The 12,948-nt window shown below is 42.0% G+C and overlaps 1 protein-coding gene across 2 annotated transcripts in view; it reads right to left on the bottom strand.

The window, feature by feature from the left end:
- Positions 1 to 12,948, bottom strand: part of GPATCH2 (G-patch domain containing 2) — a 159,069-nt gene that overhangs the window by 40,399 nt on the left and 105,722 nt on the right. For both annotated transcript variants that reach the window (XM_056110827.1, XM_056110828.1), the window contains exon 6: positions 10,573 to 10,640. In XM_056110827.1, the coding sequence (XP_055966802.1) occupies positions 10,573 to 10,640 (68 nt within the window). The remainder of the gene's footprint in view (positions 1 to 10,572; positions 10,641 to 12,948) is intronic.

Below are 12,948 nucleotides of genomic sequence, written 5' to 3'. Positions count from 1 at the left end.
TTCCTTCTCCCTTAACTTAATTTGCTTAACATGAACCCCTCTGGTTCCATCCAAGTTGTAGTAACAAGGCAAGATCTTTTCTTACAGGTACATAGAGTGCCATCAAGTATAAAGACCACAGTTTCTTTATCCATGCATCTCTTGTTGGACATTTGGTTTGTTGCCAGATTTTAACTATTGTGAATAGTGTGGTATGTTGCTGACTACAGGTTGCATAAGTCATGTTTCATGTGCTCTGGATACACGTGACTTATTGGCCATTATAATGGGCAGTGTAGAAACTGACCATTTCCTTTATAAGTTTGGTTGAACAGCCCCTGCCTGATTAGGTTATCTCTGAACCTTTGAACTTTGAGGAAGAGAGAAAGGAAGCAAGGAGGGAGGGAAGAAGGAGGGGAGGGGTGGGGAGAAGTGAGAGGAAGAGGAAAGAAAATGAAAGGAAGAGAAAGGGAAGAAAAAGAAAGGGATGGAAGACAATGCTAAAATAATGTTCAAGAGGCCCTCTAGAACTATAGTTCTTAATAAAATTTAAATGTCAATCCCATTAATATCCAGGATATATAAGACACTAGTAGAATTGTACAAGAAAAAAACTTCCAACACCATCAAAAAATGGGGAAAAGAAATGAACAGAAGCTTTGTCATAAAAGAAATACAAATGGCCAAAAAGCACATGAAAAAATGCTCTACATCACTAATCACCAGGGAGATGCAAATCAAAATAGCAATGAGATATCATCTCACACTACAGAGAGGGCACACATTCAAAAGAACAAAAGCAGTGCTGGCGTGGATGTGGGGAAAAAGAGACATTTTTTCACTGTTGGTGGGAATGCCAACTCTTCCAGCCTTTCTGGAAAACAATATGGGCATTCCTTCAAAAACTAGAAATTGAGCTTCCCTATGACCTCGCAATACCACTTCTGGGAATATATCCTGAGGGTACAAAAAAAAACAGTAGAAATGACATCTGCACCTATATGTTCATTGCGGTACTGTTCATAATAACCAGAATCTGGAAACAAGGAGTGCCTGAGAACACATGACTAGTTAAAGAAACTTTGGTACATCTACACAATGGAATACTATACAGCTGTTAGGAAAGATGAAGTCATGAAATTTGCTTTTAAGTGGATGGTCATGGAGAGTATCATGTTAAAAGTGAAATGAGTCAGAAAGAGAGGGACAGACATAGAAGGACTGCACTCATTTGTGGAATATAAAATAATATGAGACTGACATCCAATGTCAGTAGACACAAGAGCCAGGAATATTGCCCCATAGTTGGAAGCCTGTCTCATGAGCTGGGGGTCAAGGCAGCTAGTTTAAAGAAGGGCTCACTAAGTCAGTGATGGTTGAAGGAATTGTTCGAGATGGGAGATGTGTGCTGAAAATAGATAAAGGACCAAACAAGATAAACTTCAGTGTCTGTATTGCAAATGTCCAAAAGTAGAGAGAGAAATTATGGGGGAAATTGCCATGGAGGCAGGGGGGAGGGGTGGAATGGGGGGGTTACTGGGGACACTGGTGGTGGAGAATGTGCACTGTTGGAGGAATGGGTATTTGATCATTGTATGATTGAAACTCAATCATGAAAGCTTGCAACTGTATCGCACAGTGGTTCAATAATATTTTTTTAAAAAAAATATCAATCCCAGGGCATTGAACCTGGTGTGTCTGCTGACTCATGGGCTTAAGAGTCAAGAAGATCTATGCTTGGACTCAGGTTCTGAAGAACACTCACTACCTGAACTCTGACAAAATCAGATTAGTTTGGTTATTTTCTTCATGTCTAGAATAAAATTAATCATACATCCTATATTATGTTGAGAGAATTAAATAAGACAGAACCAGAAATGGGGTAGGTGTTTATAATATATATATTTTTATACATATATATATACATATATATATTTCCCCCCATAGGGCATTGTGGGCTCTGGGTGATATGGGAATTTTCACTACGTGGATTTTTGTGGCAACTCCCTATTTATAACTACATTTTCCATGGACACATTAAGAATTATGAGGTCCTATCTATAGTAACCTCTAACTTGCACATTGTATTTTAAGGTATATAGCAGATGACCTACACATGGTTGCTCTAGTTGACTTTGGATTGAGTGGAACACAGTGTGTGATTTTAGTAGTCCATGTATAGTCATAAAAGAGCATGATCTTGCTGTGATTGCTTAAGAAAAGCAGTGAAAGCTAGAAGGGCAGTACATGTGAAAATATTCCAAGAGCTCAGAGAGATAGTAAACAGGTCAGACGGTTGCCCTGCACATGGCCAATCTGGGTTTGATCTCTAGTACCACATATGGTCCCCTGAGCCCACCAGGAGTGACCCTTGAGCACAACAAAAACCAAAATAAATAAAAACTAACAAAAAACTCAAAACCCGAACCAAAAATACTCCAAAAAATGAAACACTTTGTTAGATAACATTGGGTTGTCCTTGCTCCTCCCGCAGGAAGCTTAAGGTTTGTTGAGCTACTCCCACAACACTGCCCCTGAGGCACACCCAATTCCATCAAGCACTTATGATCCTATATTGCTTTTCTATTTCCTTTTTGTCACTTGCATTGTTTAGCAATGATGGCCTTTTTGTATAGATACAGGAAGACAATTGATGCTATGCTTTTGTAACATGGGAGTTAATTGACTCCAAATAATATTTACTCCTGGGCATCCATCATATTTTCTTGACTTAAACCTCAGTTGCCCATACTTTCTAACACTCCCAAAAGGAGGGTCCCGACAAAGGGACTGGATGGACCCAGGGCAAGCTGTAAGCTACCCTGGCATCAGAAAGGGACAAGCTAATTGCTACAAGAAGTATAATAAGTAAAGAGCATGGTAATGACCGATTCTGTCATGGCCCAGAAAAAAGTAACTAAAGAAGGACCCTGATGGGTTAGGAAAAACTAACCTGGCTTGAGGACTATAGTCTGGAATATAGAGTGAGAATGTTCCCAGGAAGAGCCAAATTTTAAGCTTCCTATATCTCTTACTGTGTTTATACAAAACGACTAGAAATATTACTAAGAAGTAAATTTACTATGATTATTTAAATGGATTACTAGCTAAGGAGAGCAGAAAGCAATACATCTTAGATGGAATCCTTCCCTTGAGCGGATCTCCTAGTAATCTGGAGTGCTGAACCCTCAGATGAGATTTTGTCCTTGAGTTAATCTAGAACTTCCCCTGGAGGAGTGGCTTTACCTGTTTGTTGTTATGACAGTGTTCAACCCCACACCTATGTGTATCTCCACCCTTAATGATTTCTATATAACTATACTGTAAGGGGTAAGAGGGGAGAGGATTTTGAGGTTTATGAGGAGACTAGGAGACTAGGATGATGAAATTATGTTGACTGGGGCTACGACCAAAACTATGACTATGAAAATGCTGTAAGGGGAAAGATCGGACTACGCTGTGGAGGAGAGAGAAATAAACTGACTCCTGACCAGGCTGGGGCACTGTTTCTCTGTTCTCTGGTCCTTCATCCGTCCATCACCATGGGCTGGCCAGAGGAATGGCTCTCAACCATGAAATGCTCGAGTCCTGAGACCCCTTGCCTTTCTTTGTAAACTCACAACACATGACATAATAATGAAACATCATCATCTTGAACTGTTTAGTAATATTGTTGTATCTTAAAGTACAAATATTAAAGTATTTAAAGGTCTTCTTAAGAATGGGCTATTGTCATCAAATCAAGACCTTGGTGAGTTAAGTTTGCCCATGGGAATCAGACTTAAATTGATTCAGAATATCTTATTTCTCTAAATCTAACATTGAAGCTGTTTCACCTTGCAGCTAGGGTTGCTAAATTTCAGAGTATAAACGTATTCCCAATGAACATAACCTTTAATCCTGGCAAGTCTTGCTTTAAGCAAACTCCATATTTACACAAAAGATAAAATAAAGGGTGAATATTTGCTTTAGAAAGGAATTCATCAAAGGATTGTGAGTAGGTAATCAGGTGCATTTAAAATAAGTTTTGGTCTTTTGGATGTGGGCCAGCCTCTGTGGTGTGAAATGATATCTCATTGTTGTTTTGATCTGCATCTCCCTGATGATTAATGATGTAGAGCATTTTCTCATGTGCCTTTTAGCCATTTGGATTTCTTCTTTGGGAAAGTTTCTGTTCATTTTATCGCCCCATTTTTTGATGGGGTTGGATGTTTTCCTCTTGTGGAGTTCAACCAGTACTTTGTATATTCTTGATATCAACCCCTTGTCGGATGTGTATTCAGTGAATATCCTTTCCCATTCTGTAGACTGTCATTGTATTTTGGTATAGACCAAACATAATTGCCACTCAATGTCTATTTGCAAACCACAGCACTCAAAAGGAGAGAGAGAACAAAAGGGAATGCCCTGCCACAGAGGTAGGGTGGGATGAGGGGGCGAGGGGAGGGGGCGGGAGGGATACTGGGATCAGTGGTGGTGGAGAATGGGCACTGGTGGAGGGATGGGTATTTGATCATGGTATAACTGAAACCCAAGCACAAAAATTTGTAAGTCTACAACTGTACCTCATGGTGTTTCACTAATAAAAATTAAAAAATAAAATAAGTTTTGATTTACATGTAACTCCTCATGTAAATTTTCTACATTTTTCAATATTGTAAAAGCAAACTATAAATATCAATTTAAAAATATCTCAGAAGTGATTTGGAAAAAGGTAAAAGGAAAAGATTGTAAATCATTTAGTATTCATAGCTGATGGGAGGTGGATCAAATAAAAAGTTATCTCATTTGACATACTAATAAGTTTAAGTAAGTACTTTATATTCATTTATTTTTTACATTATAAAGTTTGTATTTTCAGAAAGTCAACTGCACTGCACTGCACTGTCTGCACTGTCGTTGTTCATTGATTTGCTCAGGCGGGCCCTGTACTGTCTCCATTGTTGTTACTGTGTTTGGCATATCAAATACATCACAGGTAGCTTGCCAGGCTTTGCCGTGTGGGTAAGATACTCTTGGTAGCTTGCCAGGTTCTCGAGACTGGTGGAGGAATCAAAATCAAGTCAGCCAAGTCGGCCACATGCAAGGCAAACAGAATGAATAAAGGGAGAATTTTGAAACTTAACATGTAACAGCTCCTCAGAGTAGGACACTCATTTCTCCGGTTTGGTTGCACTGAGGGTCTTGCACCCCAAAACTTCCCTTTCTAGCTCACTAACTGTTGGGCTAATCTGGGGTGTTTCCTATGGAAAGACACCCAAGTAATGTTAAATATCAGATTTTAAACATAGAACTACAGTTTTCAGGATGCTAGATAGAATCATTAGCATGGTATCCAGCATTATTTTACTAACATAATCTTCCTCCTTCCCTACCTAGGCTCAGGACAGCCTGATGAAGGTGACAGACAGTACAGGTATAAGAATGAGCTCACTCAGATGAGGCATATAATGAAACAGCAGGGAATAAAACAATGTCCAAAGGCAACAGAAACAAAGCAGGAAAAGGGCCTGACTAAGAATCTTGCCAATGGGTAGGGTGAGGGTGGAGAGAAGCAGGATCAGGTCGGGGAAGGGACCACTTGGCGATAGTAGAGGGCAGTGGTCACTATGGACCAGGATTAGGTGCTGGAAGGAGGGAAGGGACATGTACTATATCCCATCAGTAAAAAGCAGGATAAACCACAGTGCCAAAAGGAAAGAAGAGAGAAAAGTTCCTGCAACAGTGGTAGGATGGGGCGGGGGGGGGGGCAGAGGGAAATGGGGGACACTGGTGGAGGGAAGTGGACAAGGGAAGGAACTGGTGTTGTAACACTGTATGCCTGAAACTTAATCATGAGTAATTCGTAACTTTGTAATTCATGGTGATTAAAAGAATGGAGAGGGGCTGGAGAGATAGTACAGAGAGTGGGGTGCTTGTCTTATCTGTGGCCAACCCGGGTTCAATCCCCAGCATCCTATATGGTCCCCCATGCATGGCAGGAGTAATTCCTGAGTGCAGAGCCAGGAGCAGTTCTCAGTATCACTGGGTATGGCCCAATACCTTAAAAAAAAAAAAAAGGAAAGAAAGTACAGATGTTCTTGAAGAGGTGATTTTAGGGGATGAATTTCAGTTTAAATGAACATCTCCTGATTAAGGAGCTGAGGACTGGAAAATCAAGTGTGCAATTCTTTTTTTTATTTTTAATTTTTTAAAATGAATCACCATGAACGAGAGTATTACAAAATTGTTCATGATTGTGTTTCAGTCATACAGTGTTCCAATACCCATCCCTTCATCAGTGTGATTTTTCAGCACCTATGTCCCCAGTTTATCTCCAACCCCTTCAGGCCACCTCCCACCCCCCCACCCCAGACTGCCTCTATGGCAGGCACTTCTCTTGTCTCTCTCTCTCTCTCTTCTCTTTCTTGCTCTCATTTGAGGCATTATGATTTGTGATACAGATGCTGAAAGGTTGTCATGTATATCCCTTTACCTGCTTTCAACACTCAGTTCTTGCCCAAAGTGATCATTTCCAACTAGTATTGTCATAATTGATCCTCCTCTATCTTAACTACCCTCCATCTCCCACACCACTGATCAACCTATTCACAAGTCCTCCTGGCCCATTTTCCCTGGTCTTGGATATTAGTTTCATATTGGTTTTCTTTTTAATATCTTATAAATAATTGCAGTCATTCTATATCTGTCATAAGAAAATAGGAAAAACCCTCCACAACATTAATGTTCAAGGCATCTTCAAAGATGAAACATTGCTGACCAAGCAAATAGAAGCAAAGATTAACAAATGGGACTACATTAAACTAAGAAGCTTCTGAACTTCAAAAGAAATAGTGACCAAGATAAAAAAGACAGTCCATACAAGCAGAAAAACTGTTCACCCAATACCAATCCGATAAGGGGTTAATATCAAAGATATATAAGGCACTAGTAGAACTTTACAGATAAAAAACCACCCAACTCGATCAAAAATTTGGGAGAATAAACTAACAGAATTCTCCTCAAAGAAGAAATTCAAATGGCAAAAAGGCAAGTGAAAAAATGCTCTACATTCTAATCAAGAGGGAGATACAAATCAAAACAACAATGAGATCATCTCATGGCATAGAGACTGGTACACAAATGAACAAGATAAACCAGTGCTGGCGTGGATACAGGGAGAAAGGGACCCTCATTCCTTGCTGGTGGGAATGCTCAATGGACCAGCTTTTTTTGGAAAACAATATGGACATTCCTTAAAAAAACTAGAAATTGACCTCCTATTTGACTCCGCTATACCACTTCTGGGAAAGTACCCTGGGGGTCCAAAAACAAACAGCATAAACACCATTTGTACTTCTGTATTCATTGTAGCACTATTCACAGTAGCCAGAATCTGGAAATAACCTGAGTGTCCTAGAACAGACGTAAGGATAAGGAAACCATAGTACATCTACACAATGGAATACTACACAGCTGTTAAGAAAAATGAGGTCATGAAATTTGTCTATAATTGGATAGACTTGGAGAGTATTACTCTGAGAGAAATCAAGTGTGAAATTCTTAAGACAAGGACTCAACACAAACTCTGGCAGGCAAGCTTAGGGCACTTCACTGGAGAACTGGGTTTCACTTGTTATCTGGGTTTTTGTTCTTGAAGTTCTCTACATATTTTGGATATTAAACCCTTATCAGACACTTAGATTGCAAATATTTTCACTTCTATGTGTTATCTATTCATTTTGTGGATGGTTGCCTGCACTGTGTAGAAACTTTGCAGTTAGATATAGTCCTGCTTTTGCTTGTTACCTTTGCTTTGGGGTTAAATCAATAGAAGAAAGTCATTGTCAATACCAATATCAAGGAACTTAGCCCTGTGTTTTATCTCTAGGAGTCTTAGAATTTCAGGCCAAATATTCATATGTTTAATACATTTTGAGTTGATTCTGAATATAAGATGAGTCTAGTACATATATGTGAAGAAATACAAGCACTCTGGAAGGCATCTGTGACTCTCATGCTCACTTATAACAGCCAAGATAATGGAAATACTTAGGTGTTCATCAACAGAGGAGTAACTAAAGCAGCATTCTATTAACACACATACACACACACACACACACACAGAGCAATGTCCTGTGAAGATAATGGCAGATAATGGCAGAGATAGGATGGGGTGATGCCCAGATGTCACGGAAGAGCAGGATGCGGCCAAGCACAAGGAGTGAGGGGAGAAGTCTGAGAGCTCCTTGCAGTCTTGGGGAGCCAATTCTGCAGACTCACCATCTTGGACTCCATAAGAACAAACATTCCTGCTGCTAATGCCACCTGGTTTGTGATGTTTGGTACAGATGACAGAGCGAAAAGCAGATATGGTATCACCCTTGGGACTACCTTTCAGCAACAACACAACTACAATCACCTTCATGCTCACTTATGTGAGGGAAAAGGCCTCACAAACCAAACCCCAAACCAGCATTTTTTTACTTAAACTGCTGTTATCATGATACTGAATTTATTTATTTATTTTTTTCCTTTTCAGTCACATCTGGCAGTGCTGAGGGCTTATTGGTGGGTATGTGTTCAGGGATCACTTGTGGTGGGCTCAAGGATCATATGGGATATGGGGACTAAACCTAGATTAGCCCATCCAAGGTCAGCACCTTAGCCCCTATACTATCTTTCTGACCCTTGCATGTTAAGCACATGCTGAGACATAATAATTTGTGATCAGTGTTAACCAATAAGTCAATACTGATACTGGCAGGTGGCAAGGATCACAGGAGCCAGGGCCCGGCTATAGGGGAGTGTGAGGGAGAGGTAGAGCCCGTTGGGTCTGGCCATTGTGAGAGACACAGGGGAAAACTGCCTGGAATTGAGTTGAGGAGAAGTGCTGGTCAGTTCCACTGCTGGCATGAGACTGAAGGGGTGGTAGGAAAGGAGGGAAAAGAGTGTCCATATGGAATCAAGCAGCAGAAGTACAGTGGCAGCAAGAAAGAAGAGCACAACCACACAAAGATGCACGTGGGTTCCTAATAACACAACAACAAAGTGCTTCTGGGGGCAGGAAGGAAAATGGGGCACATGGATGTGAGACACAGAAGAATGTGATTGAGCAAGAAGGAGTATGAGAGACCATGAGATGACTCCAACTGAGTCTTGAGTGGAGTGTTGAGCAAATGTTCTGGATTCCCCCTTAATGGCGAACCTAGACACTGCAAGAAGAGTAAAAGTTCACCCCCCTGCAGAGAAGCCTTTAGGGACTAGAAAATCACAGCAGTCCCTTGGACACTCTGCAGTAACTGATTCTATGTGATAGTCATGCTACTTATCTTTGTCACTCCTGTCCATCCCATTCTCCATGAGCGGGCAGTCACCCTGCCTCGCCTTCCACTGCCAACCAAGAAATAAGACCTTCTCTTGTGTTCAATATCTTCCATGGATGCACATTTGGTTTAAAAAAAAAACTCTGCTTCCTGGAGCATCTGTTTCTATAGTCCTATAGGACTAGAAAATTAAGAACTTGACATATTTTTAAATTTTTTAAAAAAATTTATTAGTGAAACACCATGAGGTACAGTTGTAGATTTACAAATTTTTGTGCTTGGATTTCAAGTATAAAATGATCAAAAACCCATCCCTCCACCAGTGCCCATTTTCCACCACCACAGGTCCCAGTATCCCTCCCACCCCCCATCCCCCCATCCCACCCTGCCTCTGTGGCAGGGCATTCCCTTTGTTCTCTCTCTCCTTTTGGGTGTTGTGGTTTGCAAAAGAGGCATTGAGTGGCAATCCTGTTTGGTCTATATAGTCTACTTTCAGCATGCTTCTTCCATCCTGGGAGGATCCTCCCAATACCCTTTATTTGGTGCTCCTTTCTCTATCTGAGCTCCTTTTTCCTTTAGAATGTGTGGCTGGCCATCTTGACATATTTTTTATTCATCATTTGGAGAAAATAAATTCTGTATTCCCTTCTATTCCTGTTTTTATTTTTTTGTGGGGGGTGGAGGGACAAGTCTTCTCAGGAAATATGAATGGAATCTGCTATTAAAAGGAAAGATCTAACCATATGCAGTCTCTGAACAATAATGTACTTTTATATTTCTTATGGAATTTACCGAAGTCAAAGCTCAATGGTTTCATTTTGAGAGGGAGGGGGCTGATAATCTAAGAAATTCATTTTTTTTTGGTTGCCTGATATCAAAATGTTCTGGATTCTTTGCAGCTGATTCTGGTCAGGTGCAGCGAGGAAAGGAGGCAACTGGCCACAGTCTGCATTTCAGCCCAGGAGACTGGACTGCGCAAGGATGGAGGAGCCGGCAGGCCCCTGCTCCTCACACAAAGGCCAGTTTCAGTGCCTGGAGGTAAAAGATGCACTCCAAAAAATGCATACCACATTCAATCGCAGAGAAAAACCAAAGGAAAACAATTTAAGTCTTTAGAGCAATTTGAGCCCCAGGACGCCCTTCTATTGTTCTTGCAGTAGGTACACAGTATTGATTCTGTCTCCAGCTCAATGAAACCACCTTTTCTGGAAACAGTCACACTGATTCCCCAGAAGAGAGCTGTGGACCACCCCAGTGAGGTGATGCCACAAAGGCAGCAAGTACTCACTCATGGTGATGAGAATCTGGGGAAAAGTGAACCATCCTCTTGTTATTGACTGGGCCGGGACTGGTCACCTGAAAGGGATTTTAAACCAAACGTAAGTCCCAGGTGAGTCATTGGCACTTACAGTGAGACAGCGAGATATCGACCCTCCTGTGGGAATGACTCACAGAAGGGAAGGGTCGTTCAGCAGTCTCAAAAACTAAGGCAGGAATGCAGGAACCAAATGTCTGAGTGAATTCTTGAAGGATGCTCCATGTACTGGCCTAATGAATTCCTTTGCCAAAGCTGTAAAATTATTTTTGGCAGCCCAAGTGATACTCTGGTGGTCCCTGCAAGAGGCCAGGGTCCCCCCTGTGTGATTCTTGGCCCAGAGAGCTGGTGGTTCAGTGCAAGGGTCTAAGAATCTAGGGGTCACTTCAGCGGTACTCAGGATCTCCAGAGCCACATCAGAGAAGACTGAGGGACCATATGACACCAGGTACTGACCAGGTTGGGTGTATGAAGCACCTCAACTGCTGAAATCTCTAACTCCCAATTTAAAGTTTTTTTAAAAAGTGACTTCAACTAGACCACTGGCTCTTATCTCCAAATACAGTAGAGCAGTGTGAATATTGAGAGATTTGCAAAAAAGAGGGAAGTAGCTCATAGAGCGGAAGCACACACTTTGCATTCTTGAGGTCCCAGCTGGATCCTGGTGATGGCATGCTCCCCTCTCTTACACTCCAACACTGCCATTGTGGCCTTGATCACCACAATCTCAGCTGGGCATGAGTACCACTGACTAGCCAGGTTAAGCATTGAACCATCCAGCTTGCTAAGCCAAGTATGGCTGGGAGTGGCCCTTGGCATGTGGGCACAGCCTGGTATACCTTACCCCCAAATTAGAGGTCATATTAAGATTAGTGGTGAGAAAACAGTTCCAAGGACCAATATATTTGGAGTTAATTCCTAAATATAAAAGCATGCGTTGAAATGGCCACCATCACCTAAATTCTGGAAAGTATGAGTAAATGTCTGTGGAGTGACCCCAGTAAATGAGGAATTACACATGTCTTTATACAGAATAAAATGCAGCTTCACCTCAGACAGAAATACAGTATTCTTGTAAAAGTAAAGTAAAGTAAAGGCCCTCCCGTTGATCGTCGATTTGCTCGAGCGGGCCCAGTAACATCTCCATTGGAGACTTTGTTGTTACTGTGTCTGGCATATCCAATACTCTCGGTAGCTTGCCGGGCTCTCCGAGAGGGGCGGAGGAATCGAACTCGGGTCAGCCATGTTGGCCGCTTGTAAGGCGAACGCCCTACCCACTGTGCGATAGCACAGTATTCTTGTATTTTGAAATAAAATGACATATTTGTGATGAGCTCCTGGTCTTCCTATGGCTGTTACAAAGAGTCCTCAGGGACCCTGAGCTGACAATACCAGGGGGAAGAAATAAATAAAGCATCACACAGGGGCAGGAGAGTTAGCATGGGGATTTATGACACTTGCCTTGCATGTGACTGACCTGGTTTCATCCCTGGCATTGTACAGTGTCCCCCAAGCACCAGCAGGGGGTCACACTTGAGCACAGAACCAGGAAAAACCCTGGAGCACTGCCAGATATGGCCCCTCAAAGCAAAACAAAACAAGGATGTATCCTCACACACCACAAGGCACACGATCACAGCCAAACGGGTCCAAAAGGACAGCCCTCTCTAGGGACACCGAGGCCCTTAAAATCCAAAATGGGGAGAGCCACACAGAGGAGGGATGAGGTACCCCTTGGCCTGAGCGGATTTCCTCTTATCCCTGGGGGACGGGGGCCCACACTCTGAAATGCCGAGAGAGACCCAGATGCTGGACATGGAGGCCCCCTAGTCTGGACACCACAGGGACACAGGTGGCTCCACTCCAGGGCCCCATCCTGCATTCACCTCCAAATGAGGTCTTCATGCTCTGGCTGTGGGGATCCCAGGGATACCGTAATCCATTTTCCACGCCGCGGCTCTGCGCAGGGCCGAGTGGGCCTATGTCATGCTTTGTTAGAGTTTCATGATCACATTATCTCCTGGTGGACCTGACACTTTTATTCAGTTTACAGTATGTTCTGTGTACAGGCAACTTATTTCCTTTGCCAGGGCTGCTGACAACCTTTTCCACACTATATTAATCTTGTTTACTGACTTTATCTCGGTACAAATATCAGAAAACTGAACTTTTTATCTCACAGAAAGAATAAACAACGTGTTGACAGAGGCAGAAGCTATTTTCAGGGCTAAAATTGCTTGTTTACCTGATTCCACACGTATGGAAAAAAAAATGTTAAAGGCTTGCTCTGGCTTAAAATACATAATCTGAAATTTAATAAATGAAGAAATTTCACCGACACCCATGTGA

This window comes from Sorex fumeus, unplaced genomic scaffold (genome assembly GCF_029834395.1).
Source record: "Sorex fumeus unplaced genomic scaffold, SorFum_2.1 ptg000010l, whole genome shotgun sequence".
NCBI lineage: Eukaryota > Metazoa > Chordata > Mammalia > Eulipotyphla > Soricidae > Sorex > Sorex fumeus.
This window is presented reverse-complemented; position numbering and strand designations above follow the sequence as displayed.